The sequence below is a fragment of the Sceloporus occidentalis genome, unplaced genomic scaffold, assembly GCF_023333645.1.
Source record: "Sceloporus occidentalis isolate IW3139 unplaced genomic scaffold, rSceOcc1.0.p SCAF_146, whole genome shotgun sequence".
NCBI lineage: Eukaryota > Metazoa > Chordata > Lepidosauria > Squamata > Phrynosomatidae > Sceloporus > Sceloporus occidentalis.
The window spans coordinates 1,021,372-1,049,183 of record NW_028317126.1 but is presented as its reverse complement, the minus strand read 5'-3'; the positions used below and the strand labels follow the sequence as shown (position 1 = coordinate 1,049,183).

Sequence of the window (27,812 nt, the reverse complement as noted above, 5' to 3'; positions counted from 1 at the left end):
ATATAAGTAGCTGGATACAAATCAACATAAAATATATATCAGACCTATATAACTCAGATACCCTTCTTTCATGGATCTCCTTGAAAGAGAAATGGGAAATCCCAAATAAAGAAATGTATAATTATCTAAGAATAAAATATTTCCTCCTATCAGCTGGAATAACACGCTCTACAAAACTTGAAGATTATTTAAATAAACATCATAAATCATGTTTAATTCGTAAAGTCAAATTATTGAGAGAAAATTTAACAACAGAAACGTCTTTACCCAATAAACAAAAATGGGAAAAAGATACAGGAGAATTATATCCAATAGAGGACTGGTTACAAGCCTATAACGAAATTAGGAAATTCTCTCACTGCTTAAGTATGCAAGAACTACACTACAAAATACTACACAGATGGTGCAGGACTCCAATCTTAATATCTAAATTCGATAAAAATACTTCTAGATTATGTTGGAGATGTGGAAAAAAAAGACGGTTTAAGGTTATAAGGGAGATACTAAACCTAGATATTATTCACCCCAAATATTTCTATTCCATATTGGTTTAACTACAAAAAATGTTATTGGTACAACTAGCATTAGCTAGTAAGGAACTGGAAGAAACCAGGGAAAATATCCTGGGAAGAGATAAATACACAAATCCAATTCCAATGTAAAATGGAGGAGGGCTATTACTTGAGTATCAGAAATAGCAAGAAATATTTGGGGATATGGTCTCCCTGGATTACCCATGCACACTCTGCAGCTATATTACCAGAATAAGGTAACCCTGTTTAAATCTAATAAATCGATACCATATAAAATAAATCATAGATGTATGACTGTTGAAAGATTGTATGATATTTATTAAACACATACTTTTGACTCTAACTTCAGGACAAAAATATAATTTATTTAAGCTGCTATTGTAATACGCGATAATAAGAGTTAAAAACAACTGTTATAGTAACATAGTAACATAGTTCATAAGGTTGAAAAAAGACCAAAGTCCATCAAGTTCAACCTATATACATATTGTGTCCCTACTGTGTTGATCCAGAGGAAGGCAAAAAAACCCTTATGAAGCAGATGCCAATTGCCCCATACCAGGGGGAAAATCCCTTCCCGACTCCAAATACGGCAATCAGAATAAATCCCTGGATCAACGTTCTGTCCCTATTAATCTAATATCCATAACTTGTAATATTATTGCTTTCAAGAAACACGTCCAGGCTCCTTTTGAACTCTTTTATTGAGTTTGCCATAACCACTTCCTCTGGCAGAGAGTTCCATAATCTCACCGCTCTTACTGTAAAGAACCCCCGTCTGTGCTGGTGTAGAAACCTTCTTTCCTCCAACCGTAGAGGATGTCCCCTTGTTATAGATACAGTCCTGGGTATAAATAGGTCCTGGGAGTGATCTCTGTACTGTCCCCTTATATATTTATACATAGTTATTAAATCCCCCCTAAGCCGTCTTTTTTCCAAACTAAATAACCCTAATTCTGATAATCTTTCTGGGTACTGTAGTCCTCCCATTCCCCTTATTACTCTGGTTGCCCGTCTTTGAACCCTCTCCAGCTCCACTATATCTTTCTTGTACACTGGTGCCCAGTACTGTACACAGTATTCCATGTGTGGTCTGACTAGTGACTTGTACAGTGGTAGAATTATTTCCTTGTCGTGGGCATCTATGCCCCTTTTGATGCACCCCATGATTTTATTTGCCTTAGCAGCAGCTGCCTGACACTGGTCGCTACAGATAAATTTACTGTTAACTAAAACTCCTAAGTCCTTTTCCATGTCAGTCGTCCCCAGTGTTTTCCCATTTAATACATATTCCCAGCCTGGATTTTTCTTCCCCATGTGCATAACCTTACATTTATCTGTGTTGAACCTCATCTGCCACATCCCAGCCCAAGCCTCCAACCTATGCAGATCCATTTGTAATCGTGCACTGTCCTCTATTGTGTTAACCACGTTACAGAGCTTAGTATCGTCTGCAAAGATTGATACTTTACTATACAATCCCTCTACAAGGTCATTAATAAATATATTAAAAAGAATAGGACCCAAAACTGACCCCTGTGGTACCCCACTAGCAACAGTAACCCGCTCAGAGTATGTACCATTAATAACCACCCTCTGTTTCCTATCACTGAGCCAGTTACTTACCCACATACACACATTCTCCCCCAGCCCAAGCATTCTCATTTTATGTACCAGCCTTTTATGTGGCACCGTATCAAATGCTTTGGAAAAATCAAGATATACGTCATCCAGCGATTCAGCCCGATCCAGTCTTGAGCTCACCTCCTCATAAAAGCTGATCAGGTTAGTTTGACAGGACCGATCCCTTGTAAACCCATGCTGATATGGAGTCATACACTTATTTTCATTGAGATACTCCAAAATAGCATCTCTTAGGAAACCCTCAAACAGTTTACACACAATAGAAGTTAAACTAACAGGCCTATAATTCCCCGGGTCACTTTTTGTCCCCTTTTTGAATATTGGCACAACATTTGCTATGCGCCAGTCCTGGGGAACAGACCCTGTCACTATAGAGTCCTTGAATATTAGAAATAGGGGTCTGTCTATTACATTACTTAACTCCCTTAGAACGCGGGGGTGAATGCCATCTGGACCTGGTGATTTGTCTATTTTGATTTTTTTTAGGCGGCACTGCACTTCTTCCTGGGTTAGACAGGCGACATGTACTGGGGCAGTTATCTGTATTATATTGTTGAGATTGTAAGATATTTTCACGCAGCAATATCATTATATACATTGGTACAATATAAGCTATAGAAACTTATAAATAACAACCTTAAGATTATTGTTAATAAGCAATATTATAAACAAAATTAATTACACTGCCATGTACTAATGTTATATTTCTTTATTTATTTATGTTGTTTGTTACAAATGTATGTTTATAGATGGAAAATAAACTTTATAAAAAAAAAAAAAAAAGAAGTTCCAAGAATCAGAGCTACATTGCATGGAGACAAGGACACTGAAGTACCCGATGGAGAAGGTAGGGAAACAGAGGGAGCGGGAGAGAGGATAAGAGTGAGTGGATGAGTATGTGTACTTGATGCAGTTCTGCTTTGGGTTTTCAGTGATTTCAGCTCCAATACTGTCCCGTCTGTTGTATGTGCTGCTGCCCATCCTATAACCAGGAACCTGAACTTCAGGGTTGAGAGCCCTCCTCAACTTCTGAACATGAATGTTTGTCCTATGAGGACCTTTCATCTGAAGAATAGGGAGAAGTAAAGAAAGAATCATGGAAGATTTAGTGCTTCTAGAATGTCTAGAAAGCTTCTTCTGGTAGGGGTCCTACTTATTTTCTTCCTGGATGCCTGGAAGGACATTACTTCACATTGTTTGGATGCTAAACCTTATGGAACCCTATGCAGTTACCACAAAGAATTCCAAACTCGTCCTCCCCCTGTTACATGGTGTCAACTGTTCCAAACGCCACAGCAAGAAAAGAAGCCTTCTTTTAGATACGTTTTGATGAGTTTGTCAGTAAAGACAAGAACAGGGTTTGGTTTTCGAGAAGAACAGGGTTTGGGAATTTATTCCCAGGTGTTTTTAGTCCCAAAAGACTCTGGAAAACTCAGACTGAAAAAAGACTCTGGAAAACTCAGACTGAGATTACATTGGCCATTAGAGTCCTCATATTCTCTTCAAGATGAAATCCATAAGGTCTACATTGACAATGTTGTTCCCATGCGCTATGTGGCTACAGCAGATCTCTCCCAGACTTATCTACACATCCCTATCTGGAAGGAACATCAGCAATTCCTTAGGGTGGCTATTCCAGACTCTCAGTGTTGAAACTATTTTTATTTCCGAGCTCTGCTGTTCGGACTGTGTTCAGCGTCCCATGTTTTCGCTAAAGTCCTGGTGATGGTGGTTGCTGAGATGACAAAGGATTACGATAATCCCCTGCTTGGATGATTGCTTGTTGATAGCCTCTTCAGCCAGGCTCCTGCAAGACCATATTGCTGAAACAGTACATATATTGCAACACCTAGGTTGGCTGATTAATGACAGAAATCCTCCTTGATGCCTCAGCAGATACAGGCGTTTCTAAGCCTCATTCTGGATTCTTTAGTAAAGTAAGTATTTTACCTGTAAAGAAGCAACAATATGTAAGAAACAGCATACTCTTCCTTTGGTGTCGGGCTGTACTTCTCTTTGACGCATGATGATTTAGCTCATGCTCGCACTCTTCAGGCATTTTTATTACAGATAAGAAACAGGCCTCCTTTCACTCCAAAAGTTGGTAAAGTCTTCTATAAGGTGATGGTTGACAGATCACAACCTGTCCAAGGGTCTTGGACTACACAATTACCACAGATGCAAGTCAAATGGGTTGGGGGCCTCATCTTAAGGCCAAGCGAGGAACAGAGACAATCTTACAACTACAGAGAACTCCTTGCGTTTTGGGAGACATATGTTATTTGGCAGAACGTGGTCAGCAAAAAGAATATAAGGATCTACTCGGACAAGAGCACAGTTTTTGCATACCTAAACCAACAAGGGAGCAAGGGAGTCGCAAGTACCTTGAGGACAATAATTTTGCAGTGGGCCGAGACATCAGGAAACCTGACAGTGGTCCTTATCAAAGGTGTCTTGAATATAAAAGCAGACTTCCTAAGCATTGACCAGGTCCTTCCTGGAGAATAAAGCGTGGACCCAGACGTGTTTGTGATTTTATGCCACAGTTGGGGACAACCAGATATAGAAAAGCAGGGAACTCAGAAGAAATAGACACCTTCTTCCAAACTTGGGCTCAATGCATTTTGTATGTTTTTCCTCTGCTTGCGCTGATTTCTTGAGTGGTCCAGAAGATTCAGAAAGAGGGTGGTACTGTGATCTTTACCACCCATGATTGGCCGAAGAGAGTTTGGTAATCAGAATTCTGGTGTCTCACATGTTCAGCTAATGGTGTGGCGTCTAAAAGGCTATCTTTTAGCTCACTAGGGACTATCAGCAATCTCTACCTTGCTTCAAAGCCAGTAGGACGTTACCTCCCGCAGATATGGAAGATATAGAAGTTATTCTTGACTTGGTTTGTAAGAAGGAAACATCTCAGTGCAAGACACTTCTCTTCCTTCCTTGCTAGATTTTCTCTAAGACAGTTTCGCCAAAGGCCTCTCTCCCTCTACCTTGAAGGTCCATATATCTTAATTCTTCAACAAGAAGCTCTCTAATGTCAGGGACAGAAAGGAAAAATCTAAATTCTACTTACTTAGGAATTTATTTTCCTTGCTCATCCTTGCTAGGAAGCAGCCCTTGTTTCCACCCAATAAACCGATTTTTTTTGTATTACTTTCTGGTATGTATTTTTAATTAAGGGAGGGATAATTAATTTAATTAAGGGATTTGCTCCCTTCTGCAGCTGCACTCTGCAGATCACCAGGGCATGATGTCATATCTCAGCACTCCACTAGAAAGCACATAATATAAAAAGAAAAAATTCTGGCATAGGTCCACTAGGCCTGGGGCGGTAGCTCCATGAAGTAAATTTCACATGTCACAACATTAGTTTTTGTAATTGTTTATGGTAAACACCACAAGTGTATTATCAACATTATATAATTTTATCTTTAACTTCATGAGTAGTATAAGTATAATAACAAAGTAGGTTTTTTTTCAGAGAATCCAGGAATCATAGAAAGCCTTCAAAATTAAGTTGGCAACCTGTTTCATGGACAAAACAACAAATAACAAAGAAAAAATATTTATACAGATATTTCTTTATTGAATGAGTAAAATAAAAGGAAATTTGAAAAATTGTGAAAATGACAATTTATGATTTGTTTTTCATTGCTAGACGTATGTTTTAGGCAGCACTAGCAAAGCCCACTTGGTTGTTGCCCAGATCATAGACAGAATAGTACTGTCGAAGGAAGACATCACCCAAAATCCAGAGGGGCTGACCATTCTGGGAAGGCAGGTAGGTTGGCATAATGCCAACGCTGCAATATCCACTGTTTTGCTGAAAAAACAAAAACAAACATCAAAATGCCCATGCAATATAGAATACATTGATTCTTTATTGCATTTTCAGTATCCGTATGCAATTATGATCTGCAAATCGTAGTGTATTCTTCCTAGTAAAACAATTTCTAAAAAAATAGAGTAAGTGGTTTCCTAATGTACCTGTTGTTCATCAATACCAATACTAATATTACATAGTTAGAAGCTTGCCATTACATTGAGATTCACCTTTTTCCTTCTCTCGCTTTTTCTCCCTTTCTTTTTGTGTCTCTTTCTCTTTTTCATCCCTCTTTGTCTCTCTCCCAACCTATCCCCATCTTTTCTTTTTATCTCTTCTGTCTCCCTCTTTAATATGTCTATCTCTTTCTCTTTTGTCTCTCTCTCTTTCTTTTTTCCCCTCTTCTTTCTTACTTCACTCCCTCTCTCTTCTCTGCCCATCTATTTTGTCTCCCTCTCCTTTCACCCTTCTATCCTTCCCTCTTTTTCTTCTTGCACACTGACCGCAGCTCTGCTCAAAAATCATCATTATACGGAGCCCCTCTTCTAGACACTCCCCTGGGAGCCATTCCTCACCCCTGCCTACTGAGCTGCAATTCTACCGCCTAAACTATTCGACAGCACATGCCCCAAACAGCTTCTACCCCTCCTCATGCACAAATTATCAGCTCCAGCCCTTGCCAAACTAAGGTGAACCTCTCCCCTAAACACTCCCCCCAGCAGCCAGCCCTCACCTCCTGCACACTAATTGGCAGCTCTATACCTGCAACACTACCAAGCGGCACCTCACCCTTAAACACACATCACCAGCAGCATCTCAAATTGAAATTCTTGTTTTTGATATCTGCGATTTCCTTCCCCATACCTCCCCCCTCATCTCTTCATAGCTAACACCACTACAAATTACCACTAATACTGGGTGAGGCTTACTACACTATAATCAGCTAGTAGATGAAAAACCTTACCTGCATAACATAGGCAGATGGAGGCAGAGGAAAGGATACTCCACTGATAGTAAAGCTGATTGTAGGCAGACTTGAGATGGAACCACAGTTGACTACATACTGTAGCATCAGAAAAAACACAAAGATTATCACAACCTTTTTGACACGTCCTATGACATAATCTTCACTACCACTTTTAGTTGTGTGGTGGCCCTTTGCTAACAATTAATCTTTCCACATCATTAATTGTTAGTAGTCACTAAACAAGGAGCTAGAAGTGAGTTGTGGTGACATGTAAACATTTAGGTTACATCATTATAAGGCACTATGCCCTTCTCACAGGGTTAAATTTAACCCTTAGTTTTTGTTTATTCTAACCTGAAGTAACTTTTTTCTGTATTCTTTATATTCATTGGCCTAATCTCATTATCTTTTTAAAGATGGATCTCTTACTCAACATACAATTAGTTTAACAATGCAATACCAAAAGTAAGTAGCGCTCACACACTTACTTGTCCATTCTGGTCCTGTTGGGCGCCAATACTCTGCATAAGGGAGGAGAAGACTTGCTGAGGAGCTGTTAACAGAGAGGTTCCAGTGTCCACAATACCCTGGCATCCTTGACTGCACCATCCAGTAGCCTGTCCACCAACGGAGAACCTAAATAACAAGGGCACTTTAGAATATATGTTTTGTAATTTCACAATGAAGCATGGTTTGTCAGGCTGGAATAGATAGATTTTTCTTCCATAGAAGAACCAATGATGGAGCCCCTGCTGGCTAATTTTAAGGAACCATTACAGCAAACATGGAATTGGCTAACGCAAGAAAAATGCTCAAGCAATTAAATACTGTTAAGGTAGACAAGGCCCCTGAACCTGATGGTATATACCCAGTGGTACTTAAGGAGCTAAGCCTAATTCTGGCCCAACCATTATTACTGATCTTTAAGGATTCTTCCAGTTCAGGCATAGTTCCTTTAGATTGGCGCAAGGCAGATGTTGTGCCCATATTTTAAAAGGGATCAAAATCTCAACCGGGCAATTACAGGCCAGTAAGCTTAACGTCGATAGTGGATAATTTTTTTGAAGGGTTGCTAAAGGTATACATTCAAGAACATATCTTGATCCAGAATCCAATTAGTAGAAGTCAACATGGATTTGTTAAAGACAGGTCTTGTCAAACCAACCTATTAGCATTTTATGAAGAAGTTAGTAAAAACATAGATCTAGGTGTGGCTGTAGATGTGATTTATCTGGACTTTGCTAAGGCATTTGATACGGTTCTACATAAAAGGTTACTCTACAAATGAACAGAAATAGGCTTAGGGGCTGTTACGGTTTTTTCTGATGATACAAAATTAAGCAGGGTAATTTAGAATAATCTTGATGTTTCTTCTTGCGGGAGGATTTAGACAGCGTTGGGGACTGGGCGTGCAAGTGGCAGATGAAGTTCAATATAGATAAATGCAAAGTTATGCATTATGGTAAAAATAATAAAAATGCAACCTGTACTATGAATGGAATATACTTGGGGAAAACTACCAATGAGAAAGATTTAGGAATAATGGTAGACAACAGACTTGACAACAGTGTGCAATGCCAGCAAGCAGCTGCAAGGGCCAATAAGGTCTTGGCATACATAAAACAAGGTATTGATTCACGGGAGGAGGATATCATTTTGCCTCTTTACAGTTCAATGGTAAGACCTCACCTTCAATATGTGGTACCATTCTGGTCACCGGTCCTTAAAAAGGACATTAAGGAACTAGAAAAAGTACAAAGGAGAGCTACAAAATTAATAAGGGGATTGGAAGATACTAGTTATGAAGAGAGACTAAAAAAGATAAAATGATATACACTGGCATCTTAGAGGGGATATGATAACATTATATAAATATATGCAGGGCCAATATAAAGAGCTCTTTAGTGACCTGTTCATTAACAGAAATGTACAAAGAACAAGAGGTCACCCTCTGAGACCGGAAGAGCAGAGATTTCATAGACAACAAAGGAAGGGATTCTTTACAGTAAGGACAATAAATGTATGGAATTCATTACCAAGGGAGGTGGTATTATCAAATACATTAGATGCCTTCAAAAGGGGTCAGGAATTTTTTTTAGAAAGGCAGGATATACAGGGCTATAAATAGAATTAATATTTTAAAGCTTCTTGATCCAAGGAGAATTCTGATTGCCTTTTGGAATCAAGAAGGAATCCCCACCCACCCCCCCCGATGGCAGAATTCGAAGTAGCTTAAGTAGGGGTTTTTTTGCCTTCTTTTGGATCAAGAGTTAAGAAGGTTAGGTAGAAGGGTTGAACTTGATGGTCTTTTTTCAACCTTATGTACTATGTACTGTGTAATTCTTATTTTGTTCTGTCATTCTATTTCAAATTCTTAACAAACAGCATGTTTGTTATTTGTGTTTATATGATTTTATAAAACAAATTGATTAAATATACTGTCTACAAAAACTGAGCAAGATATGCTTCACCCAAACTGAGCAAGATATGCTTCACCATTTCAATTATGGTATTTACCCTTGAATTCCAATCTGCCAGTAGGTCTCTGAAGTAACAGGGGTCCAGTAAATTTGTCCTGAGTAGTAGTTTTGGTCAACTCCACCAAAGGCAACTTCACCACCATTCTGAGAGTTCTCTTGGCTAGAAACAGAATTGTAAACATGTGGTTTATTTCTAAAAGAATAAAAGAGCTATGAGCTATCATGGTATCTGTGTTACAATGCAGTTACATAAATAGCATATTTGAATACCCGCTTAGGTAGAATGCAAAAATAGGTTGGTCCAGAAGATTTTGTTGCAACATCCCCTGCATCACGGTGGTAGCTCCTCCAACAGCAATAGATGGGTAAGCCAGACCCAAAATACCATCAAATTGGGCATAGACAAAGTTGGTTCCAGGCTCAGTCACGCTTAACCCAAATTCTTGCTGAGAAATTGCAATATTTTGGATCTGCACAGAAAGAATAATAACGTCTGAGCAAATGCTACATTGTGGTCAGGTTTCCTAATATTTAATAAGGCCTGGGCAAAACAAAATTCAGTCAGGATCTCTTGTAGCACAACTTAACACATGGCTCGGGGTAGACACATTTAACCCATGTAAACACAAAATGCTGTTTTTATTTGATCATTTCAGGTATAGAAGGAAAAAAAGCTATCCAACCCTACTGCACCCTAAGTGAACAGTAAATCCCCTCTTAGTTACTAAATCAACTGATTAACCAAATATAATTGATAATTGAGTTCAATTATACTAGGCACACTCAGGCAATATTACTGTTGAAACTAAACATCCATTAAATAGAGCCTGTCTTGCAAAGTGAATAAGACTAAAAGGTCTCAAAACAGCACATGATGCCACTAGAGAAGCTCAAAAGCAGATAACAAAGAATCTATCAGTCTGGAAAGGATTACATAGTCATGTCTAAGGCTCTGGGACAGTGAACCACATTGAGAGCAAGCATCTTTAAATGGAGAACACTTGAAACAATGGTGAACCTTCCTAGGAGTGGTCAACCTACCAATATTCATCTAAGGATTCATCAATAATTGATCTGGAAGGTCAGAAAAGAACCTAAACTCTCATATAAAGAACTGCAAATCTTACTTGCCTCAGTTAAAGTCAGTGTTCATGATTCCACAATAAGAAATAGACTGTGCAAAAATGGCATCCATGGGAGAGCCGCAAAGTGAAAACTACTGCTGACCAAAAAGAACACACAGGCTTGTCTCAATTTTGCCAAAAAAGCATCTTGATGAGCCCCACGACTTCTGGGATAATAGTTTGGAAGACATATGTCCCATTACATCTGGCGTTAAACTAACACAGCATTTCACAATAAGAACATCAGACCAACAGTCAAACATGGTGATGATGGTCTGGGGCTGCTTTGCTGCTTCAGGACCTGGGTGACTTGCCATAATTTATGGAGTCATGAATTATGCTCTCTACCAGAAAATCTTGAAGGAGAATGTCTGGCCATGACCTAAAGCTGAAGAGCAGTTGGGTTACGCACTTTTGAATGGCTCAAAAGAAACAAAGTGCAAGTAATGGATTGGCCTAGTCAAAGTCCTGATACTGTGGCAGGAAGTTCATGCTCTAAAACCCTCCATTGTGGTTGAATTAGAAAATTCTGCAAAGAAGAGTGGGGCCCAAAATTCCTACACAGCGATGTAAAATATTTATTGATCATTGATGATGATATAGCTTTTGATTAACTCTTTACCTTCAATAAATGAAATGACCATTAAAAGTTGCATTTTGTATTTACTCAAGTTTTCTTTGTCTTAAATTAAAATTAATTGGATGATTTGAACTATAAGTCAAACTGGAAGGAGGCAAATATTTATCCACAATATAGATCAGCACACATTAAATAGGTTCTAATGATATAGATAGATAGATAGATATCATACACATTTAAGACTATATGTTTAGAAAATATGATAATATTCAGGAACTGAACTGAAGTTTTCACATACAGTCACTGTATCATATCCCAGAATTCCAGTCAAGCTTCCGGTTCCATACTGAAGGGAAAATTGTTGCTGGTTTGAAGAGTAGGTTGAGGACTGGCTAGGGTTAAATAGTGGGTGGTTGGCTAGAAAATAAGATGTTTACACACATGAATATATCATTCATATAACATGAACAATGTACAGGATAAGTCATCAGAGTTCACCAATGAGATCTTTTTTGCTGTTGAAGTTCAAGTAATCACCTTAAAGCCATGTGTCATTAAACAATATTATATAAATTACATAAAATGTCTTTACCTAGCATTAAGTGGTGCTACAAAAGTAGAGGACTGCATTGGGATGCGGGTCCCAGAGGACCCGCCAAAAAACTTGCGGGCGCTCTTGCTGGTGTTGCGGGCGGGTGCAGGCGGTCAGAGACTGTACCTGCAGGTCCCGCAAGGCTGTATTCGCGCTGCCCCCTCACAGCATCTCTTCTTTAGCTCCTCCCAGGAACACAGCGGAGTCACGTGATGTGACATCCCTTCCCGAGGACTCCGCTGTGTTCCTGGGTGTAACAAGAGAAGAGACGCTGAGAGGGAGCAATACGAAGGCAGCCTTGCGGGACTGCGTGGGGAATCTGCAGTTCAGTTAAGGAGGTGGGCATGATTGACCACATATGTGGTGGGAACGGGTGGGATAGACCACATATGTGGCTGGAGGGGGCGGGATTGGACATACATATTGCGTGAGCGGGTGGGATTGGAACACACACATTGCAGGAGTGGGCGGGATTGGACAAAAAAATCAGCCGGATTAAAAAAGCAGTCCCGCACAGGGCTCTACTACAAAGTAACATTAACACTATAAGCAATTATATAAAAAGAGATTTCAGCTGGATAGTAAAACCAAAACAACCATAAAATGTCTAGAGTAGCATCTATATGTGTGTTAGCTTTTTTCGGGTCTTTTATATATTCTCTAGGACCAGCTTTAAAAGTGTTTTAAAAATAGAAAAGGATAATAATAATTTGTAGAGATTGAGAGTGGAGCAGCATTTAGTATGAAAAAAATTATTAGTCTTATGATAGATTTTGGTCTATAAAACCAAAATTGAAACAAAAAGATTACAGAACAATATACCATATTTTTCTTTATTTATTTTAAAACAACATAGGGTATAGATATTACTAGACTTGTGTATTCGTATACGGGCGAACATGAAAATGAACACGAATGGTGTGTTTTCTTTGTTCAGCCCAAATATCGAAGAAAGGAACATGGCAGCGGCAAAACGTAGATGAAGACGAAGACACACAACATGAAGAATCTTCATGTTCATCTTCGTTAACAACTCTTAACTTATCTCCCTGGTCCCTTCCCCCCATATAAATCACTGCCTCTAGACTACCTTGTTTATGCAGCATCACAAAGGATAACAGGAACAGGAATCCGTAGGATCGTGTTAAATGTCCATAAGAGCGACTCTATTGGTCACTGGCATGGGCCTGCTCTGACATCAACCAAGAGCTGCCTTTCATTGGTTGATGCCAGAGGAGCTCCCTGACGGCGACCAATAGTGTCGGTCGCACGGACCATTAACTCCTGTAACCTCCGCAGGCCAAGTTTCGCAGTCACAGTGGCTCTTACGAACCTTTAACTCCGGGAGTGGGGAGACCAATGGTCTCCCCAGGCTGAGTTTCAGCGTCAGGTGTTAAATGTCTGTGCAAGCCACTCTATTGGTCGCCGGCAGGGAGCTTCTCTGGCATCAACCAATGAAGGGCGCCAACAGAGTTGCTCGTACGGACCTTTAAAATCCTGGTGCCAAAGCTTCTGCGTACCATTACTACGTTAACCCAGTATTAACCACCTCTAGAAAAAATGAAGAAAAAACATGAAGAATGTACATGAATATTTGCACGAACCGAACCCAAGAACGGGTGAATATTCACGGAAGATTTTTTCCCCACAAAGACAAACACGAAGAGTTAGCCGCCGCCCAAGTCTAGATATTACTATACCATGGGATGTCAATGATTAGTACTGACTACACTATGGCAGTTAGCGAAGTAGAGGACTTTGGTCATCATAGTATGATGTTTACAATAACAATGCTTAAGAATGATTCATATTACTCACTGCAGGCCTGGCTTTGACAGTAGGTTGAAGCTACCCAGAGGTTGGAAGATCCAGTGTCAAACAGAACCAGGAAGTTCTGCGGTGGGGTTCCAATGCTGATCTCACCATAGTAGGACATCTTAACAAAATGAAAAATGTCATTACATTTTAGAGCTTTGTTAATTCATGTATCAAGGCTGAAAGAAAAAGGAACCAGTCAACAAAACAATTTAAAAACATTGACATAAATGTTGATACTGATGTCCAGTGGGACATTAGGTGCCTGGGGTCTATTCAATGATTGAGGAAGGTGGCCCCAAGGGTTACAGTAATTTATCATATAGAAGGGACAGGGAGATCCTGACATGTGTCTATTTAATTATCAACAGGGAGCGAATGAAAAGAAGTTAAAGAGTAAAGAGGTGCAAATAAGATGGGCTGCCGAGAGCCTCATCACAAATTCAACTCATATTCATATGTAATTGCGAGTATGTAATTGCAATGTATTAAAAATAACATCTTGAAAACTCTGTGGGGATGTAGCCAGAAGTTCAAAGCCTTATTTTAAAATAGAGAAGAATAAAAGTTGCCTCTTCATGTATATTTTCTATTTTATCAAGGCTTAAGTAGATACATAATTATTGTACTGCTGGTCTAAAAATGAATACAATTGTGATGCTATTAACATCATATAGACTTGATGATCCTTCAGGATTACTTACATCCATGTAGTTGGCCAAAGGCTCAAAAGCGGTGGTATATTGGTTGTAATATTTTGTGGCAGGATCTACCACTGGGGACTTCAAGCCATGGTCTTTCATCACCTCTCTCATGGATTTAAACCTCCTCAGGGGGACTCTGAGAAACCAAATTTCACAAAATGTTATATACCCAATTCTTACTAGTAGTGCCTCAGGATTATCAGCATACTCTCAATGCAAATTGACAAATTCTTAGGGTCATACAGTTGAATCCATATTCTACTATATTCATACATTATGTGTGTTTCTCTTTTGTGTTGAATGAGAGAGATAAATCCCTGTTTGAAAACAGTAGACAATTCAGAATTCCTCTACCTAGTGACAAGTAATGGTTTTCATCTTTAATCAAGTAAAAGGTTGCCTTATTCATATTTTTTTTTAGAAAACCTTAATATAGAAACATAGAAACATAGAAAGTGACGGCAGATAAGAAACAGTAGGCCCATCCAGTCTGCCCAACCTCTGAGTACTTTCCTTTAGTACTTGCCCTTATCCTATATCTAGCTTGGCCTTATGCCTATACCATGCTTGCTTAAATGACTTTACTGTATTAACATCTACCACTTCTGCTGGAGGCTATTCCATGCGTCCACTACCCTTTCCGTAAAGTAATATTTTCATTAAACCTTTGCTCCTCTAGTTTATGCTTGTGTCTTCTTGTTGTGGTAGTATTTCTCCTTTTAAATAAACTATCTTCCTTTACCTTGTGGATTCCCTTTAAGTATTTAAATGTTTCTATCATATCCCCCCTGTCCCATCTTTTTTCTAGGCTATATAGGTTAAGATCCTTTAACCTGTATTGGTAAGGTTTATCTTGTAATCCATAAACCATTTTAGTAGCCCTTCTCCAACATTTCTATATCCTTCTGGAGATACGGTCTCCAGTACTGTACACAATACTCCAAGTGAGGTCTCACCAGTGATCTGTACAACGGCATGAGCACTTCCCTCTTTCTACTGCTAATACCTCTTGCTATACAACCAAGCATTCTGCTAGCATTACCTGCTGCTCTACTGCATTGTCTGCCTACCTTTAAATCCTCAGAAATAATTACCCCTAAATCCCTTTCCTCACACGTTGAGGTTAGGACAGTATCAAATATTCTATACTCTGCCCTTGGGTTTTTATGCCCCAGGTGCATTACTTTGCATTTATCTACATTAAATGCCAATTGCCACAGCTCTGACCGTTTTTCCAGTTTACCTATATCGTTTGCCATTTGGCAAACGACACAAAGGCACTGCCACAGCAACTGAAAAAGTGTTATATTTATATGATTAAACTAAATAACATGATAGATCTCCTAAGTCTCTACTTAGAGACTAACAGCTCCTTCACTGACCATCCACAAAGCTAAGAAATTTAGAATATATTCTTGTGTATTGTGACATATTTTTTCCTCATACGAGAAAGATGAGTAAATGTAAACTGGATGAAAATGAGCACATATTTAGCTAACGCAGAACTTGGACAGATTCAGCATCTGACACACATGTTTAAGTTCCAGTCTCACAAAAGCAAAAGTTAGAATGAAGACCCTCAATGACATCTATGACTATTGACTGATTATCTAACAGATCGGCAAACAAGAGGGAGTGCAAGATTTCTATTACTATACTGTTGTGTAAACTATAGTCTCTGTTTTTCACTTAATGTTTAAAGCAATGCACATGTAACATTATGGTTGTCTCATTATGGTTGTCATGGAAAGGCAGTGAAATCATGTATTGAGACTATCCATATAACTACCCTTTATTCTAATCAATATACCTGTATAGTACATTTGAAGAAAATTAATCCTTATGAAATTATAGCCAAAATAATATTTTATGATTCCAAACACCAAATCCATTATCTGTCATCTTTGGAATTAAATGTTTACCTATAACTGGGCTTCCATGTCATGACATACTACAACTGTCTAGTTGTGACCTACGTTACTGTAAAAATATTTTTTTATTTGTATAGCTTTTGGGCAAAAGAAGGTTGGCGATTTTTTATTTTTGCAATTACATTAAATAAATGAAATATTAAAATTGGATTATTAAAGGATCAGTCACAAGCATACCTCGACATGTGGCTGTAATCAGCATACCTTTTTGTATAAGACATTGGCATATTTGACCATGCCTTATCCCCCCACTTACTGAAGGCTGTCTGGCACTAATCTCATCCTTATTCATGAATAAGATACATTGTGACTATTTTAATATGCATACTTGAAAACAGAAAATAAGACGCCTACCTTAACTAGACAAATGTATGTGGACACCCTTCCTAATTCATGACTTTAAGCCACACCACACCTTGATATAAAATTAAGCACATAGACATGACACTTCCATAGAAAACATTAACAGTAGAATGGGTTGTACTGAAGATCTCAGTGATGATAAATGTGGCACTGTCATAGGATACCACCTTTGTCCTGCTAGATCACCCACTATCCACTGTAAGTGGTATGAAAGTGAAGTGAAGAGCATGGTTGCCAAGTAAAAATCTCCTAAACCTTTGCAGCTTTCCAAACTACCTCTGGAATCAACATCAGCACAAGAATACAGGGTTGATGATTATCACATAAACCGAAGATCAATATGAACAATGCCAGCAGTGAAAATGTGTTCTTTTGAGTCATGCATTACCCTTAACTATCTGGATGTCTGATTGATAATCTGGGTTTTGCAGATGCCAGTAGAACACTACCTGCTGAAATGCAAAGTGCCGATTGTAAAGTTTGGTGGAGGAGGGATATTGGTCTGGGGGAGTTTTCCATGCTTTGGGCTAGGTCTCTTAGCTCCAGTGAAAGGTAAAGTTAATTCTGCGGCACACAAAGACATGTTAGACAATTGTATGCTTCCATAATTGTAGCACTAGTTTGGGAAAGGCCCTTTCCTGTTCCAATATGATTGTGCCTTTTTGCACAAAGCAAGGTCCTTAAAAACATGGTTTGATGTGAAGCAACTTGAGTGATTTGAGCCCTGACCTTAATCCCACTGAATACCTTTGGCAAGAATCGGGATGTTGATTGTTGGCCAATGCCTTCTTGACCAACATCATTGTCTGACCTCACAAATGCTCCTTTGGCTGTATAGGTACAAAGTCCCACAGACACACTCCAAAATCTTGTGGAAAACCTTCTCAGAAGAGTAGAGGTTGTAAAGAGGGAATCAACTTCATAGTAATGCCGATAGTTTTGGAATGGGATGCCTAACCAACTCATATAGGTGTGATGGTCAGATGCCAAAATACATTTGGTCAAATAGTGTCTGTCACATGCGCTAAGATATGTTCAATAAAACACATCTACTATATAGAAAATAGGTGGGGAAGGGACAAATGAATATGAGGGGATACATTTTCAAAAGCAACACAATAAAAAATTGAAAGGGATCCGCAGCTATCATATGCATTAGATGATGGCTGGAATGTCCCTTTAAATGTATTCCATAACATCATAAGTAAAGTTATGTTTTAACTGACTATTCATTGATAACAGTTTAATGATGAACAGTCCTTATTTGGGATACCTAAACACCATACCTCTCTTACTTCCCCAGATGTCCCTGGGTGTGAGTATATGAATGTGTTCTACAACTCACTATAAAGTGTATATGCACAGCAGAACATGCTTTATAAATTCAATTGTGTAGCTTGTTGAAACAAAATACATTATTTGTCCTCTAAATTTATTGATCAAGTACTATTCATAGTTAACACCCTGCATCAATAGCCTATTTGACTCAAAGCCCTGTATGATAGGGGTCTTTTTGGCTCCTGTATGGTAATTGTACACAGCTTATTTTGCTAAATTTCTTACATTGGTCTTACATTTCCTATGGCAAAATATTCTTTACAGGGTAACCTACAGCCTTACAATCATATTCTTGGTCTATTATTCCAAACGATACAAATATTTTGTGGAATACATAATTTAGTCTTACTTTCTGAACAAAAGCATCCCAAACTAAATTAAAATTGTTTTAGTTTACTTTTGACTGCCATGGAAAGACATAATAAAAGCTGCTTCTCAATCAAAATCAATATAACTCACTTTATAATCCCCTCTGAAAGCTGGAGGCACACCAGAGCAAGAATGAGGAACTTCATCTTGTAAAATCTCTTCCACCACTGTTCAGACTTGGGCACCTATTGTGTTTTATATACCAGTAAGGGCTATCTTATCAGTGAAAATATTAATGCAAATGTCAATGTCATTGAGAACACCTTATCATCGCTTGCATGATGTTGTAAAATAACATGTGAGATAAGTCATTTGAAAAACAAATACCTAGAGCAACACTATGAAATTTGAAATATTTTTCCATGTAGTCTAAAAATTAATCTTCTTTCTTTTCTTACTTAGTAACATAGAAAGAACACTTCAGTTTCTATGGCAACAGCATATCAATATCTGCTTTTGTGTTGCATGGCAATTCTTTTTTACTCTAAAAAATATCAATGAGGCAACATTTTACTTGATTTTTGTGGATGGTTGGGGAATTAAAGAATACAAGGAATAATGAACACAATTTTTTTGGCCTATTCGTTTTCTTTTGAAATCAGGAATTAATTTGTTGCCTGGTGCCCACAATCACTCTCATTCGCACTCAATCAGTCACCCACTCACTCTTTTACACTCTCATTCTCGGTAACTTTGTAATTTCTACAAATACAAATGCACAAGTCTAAAAATGAATGCTAAAACTAAGAGAGTATCTAGTAAGCCATTTAACTCCTGCGGCACATAAGTCAAATAACAAGTGCAAACTGCTCAAAATGATGTCAGGGTCCACTTTTTCGCTGCCTTAACCATGGCTTTTTCATACATGTGGCATATCAATCTGCTACCACTAGTGGCCACCCTCCACCCTCTGGAGCACTCAGAACACAATTACCAGGATCAGATGTACCTTATTACCTGAGCCCTAATCATTACATCCAGCTGCGCCTTGTTTCTGGGATTGAACCCTGGTTACTTTATCCAGCTCTGCCCTTCAGTCAGGGCCTTTGTATTGAAGTCTGTGGACCATTCTGCGGTGGCTCTGCACCTGTACCATTCCTGGTTACCTGCTTTGTGTCCTTATCAAGTGGACTAACTACTTTGTGTCCTTATCAAGTGGACTCCCTGCTTTGTGTCCTTACCAAGTGGGCTCCCTGCTTTGTGTCCTTATCAAGTTGGCTCCGTGCCTTTCGTGCCCTTCCAAGTGGGCTCCATGCCTTTCATGCCCTTCCAAGTGGGCTCCGTGCCTTTCGTGCCCTTACAAGTGGGCTCTGTGCTTTTTGTGTCCTTCCAAGTGGGCTCCGTGCCTTTTGTGCCCCTCCAAGTTGGCTCTGTGCTTTTTGTGCTCTTCCAAGTGGGCTCCCTGCCTTTTGTGCCCTTCCAAGTGGGCTCCCTGCCTTTTGTGCCCTTCCAAGTGGGCTCCCTGCCTTTCGTGCCCTTCCAAGTGGGCTCCCTGCCAAAAGACTTATTACCGGTATTTATTTATCCTACCATACGTCCGGTTTCTTGCTAACAGACTAACCCTTATTTGCTTGTCCTGTCATAATACATACAATAAATTGCATTACCTAGATTTCTGCTTGTGGTGTCTTTGTTTGTATAATCATGCATCGTGGGTTACAGACTGAACCCCAAGTATCCCTTGTACATGGGCTCCTACCCGACCTGATTACCCAAGTCCTGACACATGAGTACGTTTAGTGCATATAATTCTGAAGTTCTTCACAGATAAACCTATTTTCATTAAGCTAAACTAGATGTGAAACTGATAGAAAACAAAACTTTCATTATAGTGTCGAGGAGACGTGATGACGTGAGGACGCACACACGTATGTTGGAGGCATATCTGGATTTCTACGTGTGGCTGACACTTTTCCGATGGCACTGAGCTTCAGGTGATACTCTGCATAAATCTTGCGGAATCTCCACAGAAACCCGCTATGCAGCGACATTGATACCACTGAAGCGATTGAAACGCGTGATCGGTCATTCCCTTCTGGGTCACGTCACTGCTGATGTCACCCTGAAGCTCATCAGAGGACAGGATATCCCCTGCAGGGTCTGCTCCGATGAGGCATGTGATCTCTATGCAAGTTTATGGGGACTTGCATGTAGATCACAGTGTGTTCGGTGCAGGGGGATCACAGGGAGGAGAGTGAGAAACCATGTTTCCCTTACGTCCTAACTGGCAGGACAAGAGGGGTATTACTGCCCCTGTGAACAATCAGGACAGGTGGAAAATTAATGATTTACACAATTAAATAAGCAATTAACCCCCTTTACTCCCCCTATAAAGGGAACTCCACCCCTAACCACAGTGTGTGTGCTTTTTTTTGTCCTTTGGACATATTGGGACAGGTGGTGGTCTCTGTGTGAGACCTTGTGTTTAGTGATGGGAAGTTCGGATCATTAAAGTGAATCGGATCATTTCGACTCGTTCACTGAAATGATCCGATTCATGATCCGAATCTTCGGATCACTCAGTGTGACTCACAGGAGTTACTGTTTTCCAGTAACTCCGTGCAGGCACACTAACGATTGGCCCCACCCCTTTCATTAGTCAATGGACCCTCCTGCCTGCCTACTCGAGTGATGTCAATGAAGGCAGAGAGTCGCTCAAAGATTCGGATCTTACAGGCATTGAACGACTCTCTGGCTTCATAGGGATTCGAATCATTCAGATAATATCACCATACTTTTATAAATAAATACATTAATAATCATTGCCCCCAGGATTTACATTCCCCTTTACCTGCAACTGCACCTTAAGCTAACTTTATTAAATTAACCCTCACCATTAAATTAACCCTTAACACCCCATCAACCATGACTGCCCCTAAAATTAACCCTTAACACCCCATTAAGTATAACTGCCCCTAAAATTAACCCTAAACACCCCATCAACCATAACTGCCTCTAAATTAACCCTAAACACCCCATTAACCATAACTGCCCCTAAATTAACACTAAAGACCCCATCAACCATACCAATTTATTAGGTAATTTATCTGGAGTACATGCAATTAATTTAGGGGCAGTTATGGTTAATGGAGTATTTAGGGTTAATATCAGGGGCCGTTATGGTTAATGGGGTCTTTAGGGTTAATTTCAGGGGCCGTTATGGTTGATGGGGTCTTTTCGGTTAATTTCAGGGGCAGTTATGGTTGATGGGGTGTTTAGGGTTAATTTAGGGGCAGTTATGGTTGATGGCTGCTTTAGGGTTAATTTAGGGGCAGTTATGGTTGATGGGGTATAAGGGTTAATTTTATGCTGATGACTGAGGGTTAATTTAATTAATTTAATAAAGTTAACTGAAGGTGCAGTTATAGGTAAAGGGGGGCAAACTCAGGGGAATCTAAATCCTGGGGGCAGTGAACATTATTAACGTATTTATTTATAAAAGTATGGTATCAGTAATATTCTCTGAATGATTCGAATCTCTGTAAGATCCGGATCCCTGTAAGATTCGAATCATTTGAATCTTCGGATCATTCGAATCTTTGAACGACTCTCTGACTCTTTGAGTCATCGTTCCTCTGTGAATTAATGAGCTGTAACCTGACCCCAGAGTCTGTGCCTGAGTGCTCTGCAGATGACTCACTCTAGGATCAGGTTACAGCTGCATGATTCACAGACTGAACTGGCACTGCTACAAATGAATCGTTCAGTCTACTGAACCGATTCATCCGGATCACTAAAAAGAATCCGATCAAATGAACGATTCGTTCATGATCCGGACATCACTACTTGTGTTAGCTTTTTTTTCAGGTGCCCTCCTGTTTGGATTGTGTATCCTATTTTTATCTGCTGCCCTGCTGTGCTGCAGGACGGCCTCATTTCACCCAGCAATATCTGTGTGTTTGTGCTAGATCTATACCTGACTGGTTTGGATGTCTCCTCCCAGCTGCTTATCTTCATGTCTGCTGATCTAGTCTGTGATGTTCTGGAGTTTCTCTATGCCTCCCCTGTACTCGTTTTAACTGCTGAGGGGGAGGAATCCATTTCTTTTCCCTCAGCTGCAGTAGTAATCCCTTAGAAAGTTTCTGATTTTATTTTGTGGTGTCTGACGTCACTTCCGGGGGGCGTGGCTTCCTGTTTTGGCTCTCTGCCAGTGTATATTAACCTGTTAGTGTCCTTTAGGCTGTCTCTTGGTACAGCTATTAAGTTAGCCTTCCTAGAGTCTCCTGTCTATCTTTGGCTTTGTGTGTTATACTTCCCTTGCATTTTCAATGTCAGGGTAGGTATAACTAAGAAGATTTTTATGTTTAATAAAACTCTTTATATTATTTTGGTCATCTCTTTTGCAGATGTCATCCTGTACTCCAGAGGATCCGGCTCCTGAGGGGTGCAAGTCCACTGCCAAGCGCATTTTACCTGCCGCGGGTGTGATACACCTCTAGAGGATGCTTACCCTAATAGTTACTGCTCAAGTTGCAGAGATCCCCCTGAGGCAGAACCCAATATACGTGATATGATGATTTGGGTTAAAGATTTTGTTGGATCCTCTATCAAGAGATTTGAGGATACACTCCAGATAAAGAGACCTAGGGCCCAGTCCCCTCCTAGGGTGGTCCCTATGTCTGAAGACGCTTATCTCACTGTAGATGAGCTTGACTCTTCTGAAGAAGAAGAACCTGCTTCATCGTTCTGGTTTCCCATTGAGAAAACCCAACGGTTACTAAAGTCCATCCAGTCGGGGGACCAGGATGTTGACCCTAAGGAAGCTCCAGAAACCACCTCTAAAGGGCAAAGGGCCTTCAAAGTGGATGAGTCTCTCATTAAGTTAATGGAGACTGAATGGGAATTCCCGGAAAAAGGTCCGGTTATCACCAAGCGGTTCAAATCTATGTTTCCGCTTAATGTAGACCAGCAGCACCCATGGGGTCATCCCCCTAAAGTCGATATGGCCATCGCCAAGATGTCCAAGAGGACCGTGGTACCGGCGGATGATGGTATCACTGTACTTGGGAGATGTTGCTATATTGAGGTGTTGTGTGACAGTGACATATAACAGGAGCTGTAAATTCCTACCTGAAGTAAAATGCATGTGAAGAAAAAAAAGCGAAAAAAATTACCACAAAGTTTGACAAAGACTGGTGGTACAATTAGTGCATGTAAAGAGTTAAAATATTATCATTTGAAATACCCTGCAGTGTCTAGTCTTTAAAAATATATGGTTTGATGGGGTAAATTGCATTGACCAGCTTCAAAGATACCCGAAATAGCACATGGGGGCTGAATTACCAGATTTGGAAAAAATGGTTTTGAAATAGCAAAACACTACTTGTACTTATTGCTCCATAACATGTAGAAGAAGACAAAAAAAAAAACAACATTAAAACATTGGGTATTTCTAAACTCAGGACCAATAGTAGAATCTATTTAACAGGTTTTTTTCATTCGTTTTTATAGATGTGTTAATGATTTTCAAGTAAAAGTCATAAAAAGTAATTTTTTTCTAAAATTTTCACCATATTTTATACTTTTTTATAGTAAATTATATGATACAATCAAAATAATGAAATCTAAAGAAAGCCCTTATTCTCTTGAAAAATATAACATGTATGGGTTCAGTAAGCGGGAAAGAAGAAAATTGCAGCTAAACACAAGCACCGCAGAAATGTTGAACCAGCCATTGTCACGAAGGGGTTAAATATATGTCATATTCAGTTGATCAATGACAGTTTAGATAGAAGATCCAGCTCCACAAATAAGGGTTAAAAATTCAAAATTTAATTAGACCAGTTAAAACATGATAGACAAAAAAAGAGAAAAAAAGAGAGATGTGCTCAAGTGATTGAGAAAAAATACGCCAACGCGTTTCAAACCTTACGGTTCTTAATCATGGCTTAAAAGTATGTTGCTGCTACTGCACCTTATATATAAATGACTCTGTCTAGAGATTGATCTATGCTCACGCCCCCTCGTTAACCCATAATTAGTCAACATAGGGAGTGGGTGCAATTAATACAAACCAAACCAAGGGAGCGGGTGCAATTGATACAAATCAAAAGCAAATCAAGGGAGCGGGTGCAATTGATATAAATCATGGTACACATGGAAATTCTACACCAAATGATAATTCCAGTACGTATAACAAATGAACAAAAATCAACTTAATAATAATAATATAATATATAAAGTTTAATAAATATATGCTAGGTCATTTCTATAATTCATGCCCACAGGAAATCTCGTGTCAAGGCATAAAATCCAAAAAGCTTCCCTTAGGCGAAGAGCACGGGACCAATCACCTCCCCTTTTAGGGGGGTGAACGCGTTCTATGCCTATTACTTCTAAATTTGTTGTATTACCATTATGTATTTCACTGAAATGTTTGGATAAACCAGACATGGATCGTAGCGAAGAAAGAGCTGTACCTAAATCATGTATGTGTTCATATATACGTCTTTTAAACTTTCGGGTAGTGCACCCGACATATTGTACATTACATGAAGTACATGTTGCTAAATATATGACATGCGTTGTATCACAATTGATGAAAGTTTTTATAGAGTAGCTTTTGCGATTACTTAGTGACCTAAACAAATTAGTTTTCTTGATGTAACTACACAAGTTGCACCTGGGTTTAGAGCATTTGTAACATCCTTTAAGATGTAACCAACTACGTACATTATCACTGGTTGAAAAATCACTAGGAGACAATTGATTACGTAGTGTACAGCCTCTTTTCGCTACTACTTTAACACCATTTCTGAGAATCTCACTGAGGATGTCATTTTCATAAAGCACCGGTAAATGCCTGATTAAAATATCCTTTATGTGTGTGAACTCAGTGCTATATGCAGTGGAAAATGTAATATGCTTTGGATCATAATTAGCGTATTTTTGGGGCTTATGGGATGAAACATCTGAATCTATGGTGAATAATAAATCACTACGTTTTTTTGAGCTTACAATATTTTGGGCTCTATTTAAGATGGTATTAGAGTAACCTCTTCTTCTGAGTCTATTGGTAATATCATTACGTGTGATGTCATAACTCAATTCATTGGAAGAGGCTCTTTTCGCACGAATATATTCACCTACAGGGAGATTACGAATTACATGTCGAGGATGGCAACTGGAAGCATGTAATGTGCTGTTCCCAGACGTGGGTTTACGGAACAAAGACGTAACCACCTTGGCTCCAACCACGTCACCGGTTAAACACACATCTAGAAAATTAATGGTATTACCACCCCATTCTAATGTAAATTTGAGATTTAATTCATTAGAATTAATATGATGTAGAAAATGATCTGCCTCAAAACGTGGCCCTGTCCATACCAAGAGGAGGTCATCTATATATCGGCCATACCAGCTAATCCAAGATGTAAACGGATTTGTGGCCACATACAGGTGACTCTCCTCCCAGTAGGCCATGTAGAGATTCGCCAAAGTGGGGGAAAATTTTGCACCCATAGGACAACCAGTAATTTGAAAATAAAAATTGCTGTCAAACCTGAAGAAATTATGTTCTAACAAAAATCGTAGAACATCCAAAACATATGATTGTAAAAAAGTACTATATGTGCTGTATTTCTTTAAGTGAAAATTAACTGCAGCCACAGCCTGTTTATGGGGAATGCAAGAATAAAGTGAGACAACATCACATGACATCCATGAACAGCCATCTGACCATGGCATAACATCCATAGCTGTTAATAAGGATTTAGTATCTCGTATATAGCCCATAGTACGAATAACTAAAGGTTGAAGCATTTCATCCATCCATGCGCCCAGTCTCTCATGTACTGACCCTATCCCCGCCACAATAGGGCGAAGGGGAGGGGGAAAAACATTTTTGTGAATCTTAGGCAGCGCATGAAAAACAGGGCAAACCGGAAAATCAGGGCACAAGAACTCCTGTTGTTGAGTAGAGAGAATATTCAGGGAGACGCCCTCAGACACTATGTGTTTCAACTTCTGCTTAATTAGCTCCGTAGGGTCGTGAGATATTGGTTTATATGTAGATGTGTCCCGCAAGATATCAAGAACAAGTTGCTTGTATAGTGCCCTGTCCATGATAACTGTGGCTCCTCCTTTGTCAGCTCCACGAATAATCAAATAGGGATTAGTTTTAAGTTCCTGAAGCGCCAAACGTTGTGATTTGGTAAGATTTTTAATTGAGTTTTTTCTACTGGCGTCTAATTGCTTTAGATCCTGTTCCACCTTATACTGAAATGTGTCCATCGACGTAGTGCGGGAATTTATAGGATAAAAGAATGGATTAGAAGTTTTGAATCTGTCCTTAGTATCTTCAATAAATAAATCCATTTCTCGATATTGATCAGACTGTAGATCTATAAGGCTGAGTAATGACACATTATCCACAAATGAAGAATGTAACGGAAGTTGACTAGATCCCACAATATTAATTTCACTTTGGATTGTTTTAGTAGAATCTGCAGTGTTAATGTGACTCAGAGAATTCTCCGTGAAAAAATGTTTTTTAATTGTTAGCGATCTAACAAATCGGTTAACATCCTGTAGGGTATTGTATAAGTTGAAGGATCGATCCGGAACAAAATTTAACCCTTTTCTCAAGACCTCCACTTGCACATGCGTTAATATGTTAGCAGATAAATTGATAACAGATAAATCATTTATTTGTGTTGATACTGTTGGTATCGAGTGCGTCTGGTTCGACCACTTTCTATGTTTGCGTCCTGCCCGATGCCCCCTGCGTTCTGTTCTAGCTGTTGATATTGCGTATATTTTTTCTTTTTTGGTTTTTTGGTAGGGCCAATCTCGTTTTTTGCAGCTCCTTGATGGTCATATTGCTGCATAGTGTTGGATTTGTGGCTGCGATCACTTGAGCACATCTCTCTTTTTTTCTCTTTTTTTGTCTATCATGTTTTAACTGGTCTAATTAAATTTTGAATTTTTAACCCTTATTTGTGGAGCTGGATCTTCTATCTAAACTGTCATTTGGATTAACCGAGGATATGGCTCGGCCTTCTATCCCGTGCTCCCTGCAATTTGAAGCGTCTCTGCAAAACATCTAAATGGTGAGCTGGAGTTATCTTTGTTTTTTGTTACATTTTTCAGTTGATCAATACCTGCAGTGCTGTTTTCATGTGTTGTTTATTTGATCTATACCATCACTGCTGAGTTTAAACGTGCTTTAGAAGAATGGCGGCATTTACTCGAGGGCGCATTATATCCCATTATTGTCTATACAGACCACAAAAACTTGGAATATCTCCGAACAGCTAAGCGACTGCAACCTCGTCTGGCACGGTGGTCTTTATTCTTTACACACTTTCAACTGCATATAACATATCGCCCGGGGTCCCGTAACATCAAGGCTGACTCATTATCACGCGTGCATGACACACCCTCTGCACCTTCTTCAAGTTATGACACGGTTCTGTCACCTGGTCACTTCATACCAGCAACTCACTCTCTATGGGACTCCATCCGCAAGAATTCACATCGGTCAAGACCACCAAAAATCCCTGGATTGCAGTTTAAAGAAGGACTCTTTTTTCATGAGGGTCGTAT

The 27,812-nt window shown here is 39.3% G+C and overlaps 1 protein-coding gene across 2 annotated transcripts; it reads right to left on the bottom strand.

Annotated features, from left to right (window-relative positions):
* Nucleotides 1–5,844: 5,844 nt before the first annotated feature.
* Nucleotides 5,845–18,409, bottom strand: LOC149280822 (gastricsin-like). Of its 2 annotated transcripts, none has more exons than XM_089500060.1 (9): nucleotides 18,354–18,409; nucleotides 14,263–14,398; nucleotides 13,562–13,679; nucleotides 11,450–11,568; nucleotides 9,718–9,917; nucleotides 9,485–9,607; nucleotides 7,456–7,603; nucleotides 6,960–7,063; nucleotides 5,845–5,992 (listed from the first exon to the last, which is right to left on the bottom strand). In XM_089500060.1, the coding sequence occupies exons 1-9, from the start codon at nucleotides 18,407–18,409 to the stop codon at nucleotides 5,845–5,847; spliced, it is 1,152 nt and encodes a 383-aa protein (XP_089356186.1). The 2 variants fall into 2 exon arrangements, with proteins under 2 accessions (XP_089356186.1, XP_089356185.1); XM_089500059.1 differs by having other exon boundaries at nucleotides 5,845–6,000; nucleotides 6,965–7,063.
* Between the last annotated feature and the right edge of the window lie 9,403 nt (nucleotides 18,410–27,812).